This window comes from Lactuca sativa, chromosome 5 (assembly GCF_002870075.4).
Source record: "Lactuca sativa cultivar Salinas chromosome 5, Lsat_Salinas_v11, whole genome shotgun sequence".
Classification (NCBI taxonomy): domain Eukaryota; kingdom Viridiplantae; phylum Streptophyta; class Magnoliopsida; order Asterales; family Asteraceae; genus Lactuca; species Lactuca sativa.
Window position 1 is genome coordinate 34,940,375 of NC_056627.2, and position 2,467 is coordinate 34,942,841.

Below are 2,467 nucleotides of genomic sequence, written 5' to 3' on the forward strand. Positions count from 1 at the left end.
AGCACATGTGAATGCAATAACAACTGATTCTGAGAAGATTTTCACTCCTATGAACCCTATCCAGAAGGATCCCATAATGCTGCAAGAGAAATAGGCAGAAAACCTGAAATCGAGAAAACCCGACTCGACTCACCGAGTCGAGGAGATGGACTTGACGAGTCCAAGGCCTGATCAAAAAAATGTTTCTTTTGTCAAACCATATCGGCCTCCCTTGCCGTTTCCAAGCAGAGCCATACAAAATAAACAGAGCCAAGAGTTTAGGAAGATAATAGAGCATCTTAGGGCGCTTCAAGTCAATATCACGTTTATCGAAACAATCTTTCAAACACCAACATATGTGAGCTTGCTCAAGGGTCTCCTTACGAATAGAAGAGATGGGTGATCCGGGAAGCATCACTATCCGTTGCCTGTTTGGAGACTTGATTATCACTTGCGCATTGGCTGATTCGGGGGATAGTATAAATGTTTTTCCATACTCTTTCTTCAAAAAGTTAAACATCCTAAAACTTGAGCCTACTCAAATGACCGTCTGTTTGGCTGATAAAACGATAATACATCCGAGGGGAGTATGCAAAGATATTCTAATCAAGGTGGATAAATTAGTGTTCCCTGTTGACTTCGTAGTATTGGACATGGAGGAAGACCACAAGGTTCCAATTATTCTTGGAAGACCATTCTTGAATACTGCTTGTGCTATAGTTGATGTGCGTGAATCGGAACTCACACTTAGAGCGGGGGATGATTCAGTCACTTTTATGGTTGATCAAGAGAAGAAGCAAGTAAAGTCAATTGAAGATAAAACTTTCTCAATGGATTTGGATGAAGAAATGTTAGAGAAAGAGCTAGCACTTTGCTATGCAAATAATCCAAATCAATTCACACTTTCTTTAGAAGAGGACTTTGATACCGAAAGAGACTTAAAGGAGTTGGAGAAGCTACTTAAAGGAAGTGAAGCTAATGAGGAGCTATGAAACTTTGAAGAAACATACTTGGCTTGTCTTGATACAACTTTGGCATGTGATAAAGCGGTTCAAGATGACAAAAAAGAGAGTTTGGAAGAAGAAGAGAACACTAAGGCTTGGAATAAGGATAAACATTACTCTTCCATTGGGTTACACATGAATGATCAAGGAGGAAAAGAAGAGATACCAATTACAATTAAGAGAACCAAGCCTCGAGCTCGAGTATCTACCACTTTTGATGTGTTCACTTTTAAACCACCGGATGTTCAAGCATAAGAAGAAAGTGAGGAAGAATTCGTGGCCTCGAGTGATGATGAGATAATGACTAAAAAGCCAATCAAGGTAATCAAAAGAGATGTAAGTAAAGTGGGATACAAGGAAGAAGTGAAGAAGAAGAAGTGTGGGATAAAGAGTAAGTCTGAAGAAAATGCCACAAGGAGGAGAAAGGAAGATTTTAAAAGGGAGTATAAGAGGAAACTCCATACTTACAAAACGAATTATAAAGTGTAAAAAGTGAAGATGGAGATCCGATTGGAGGAAGCCGCTGAAACGTAGAGCAAGAAGGAGTCCAGCTAATTACTCCTCAAAAAGAAGCACTTACGGGAGGCAACCCGATATGAGAGTTTGATTTCTTTTTACTTTTCTTTTTCATTTTGTTTTGCGTTTTTTTCGTTGGATTTAGGATTTGTCAATCTCATTCTTCTTCTTTGTTTAAAATGATTGCTTGAGGACAAGCAAAGCTTGAGTGTGGGGTATGGTGGCATAAAATTTAATGGACACAAAATTTTTAAAATTTTTTTAATCATATTCTAAGACTCGACAAGTCCGAGCTCTTACTTGGTGAGTCCATTTGAAAAATCCTAGTTTTTTTTTTTTTTTTTCAGAATCGCGTATCTACTCGGCGAGTAGGTATACCTACTCGGTTAGTCCACGATTAAATCGAAAAAATATTATTTTTACTATTTTGTGAAATTAGGGTTTTTACCCTAATTGGTAAACTTGAGTCTCATTCACAACCACCATAACACTCGACGAGCAAACGACCCTCTCAAGCATTCATCTCCAATTTCTTGCATTCTTTTCAAAATCTCATCAAAAGGTAAAATTTTTCTATCTAATTCCTATTAAAGGTTTGATCTTTAGTGTTTTGATTTCTGAAATTGTGGAAAAATTGGATTTACGAATTTACTTCAATTCTAGGGTTTTGATTTTTGGCCAAATTAGGTTGTTATAAATGAATTTTTTTTGTGAATTAATGCTTTATAGAGATACCAAGACAAAACCCTGGAACAATTTATGGATATGGATGGATGATTTGGTCTGATTCAGATTTTGGACTCGCACAGTTCGTGCGACTCACCGAGTCTGTTCATGGACTTGACGAGTCCATGTTGCAGTTGCACATATTTCTTATATTTTAATGTTCTACAGTATCTTGGTGTGTTTTGTTTTGTGTTGTTTTGCAGAAAAATGTCAAGGAGGGGACAAAGCTCTCGTGGAAGCGG

At 37.6% G+C, this 2,467-nt stretch overlaps 1 protein-coding gene across 1 annotated transcript; it reads left to right on the forward strand.

The window, feature by feature from the left end:
* Positions 1-374: 374 nt before the first annotated feature.
* On the forward strand, positions 375-971 carry LOC111889075 (uncharacterized). Its single transcript, XM_023885207.1, has one exon. It carries the CDS (start codon positions 375-377, stop codon positions 969-971), a length of 597 nt encoding a protein of 198 aa, XP_023740975.1.
* The last annotated feature ends 1,496 nt before the right edge of the window (positions 972-2,467 follow it).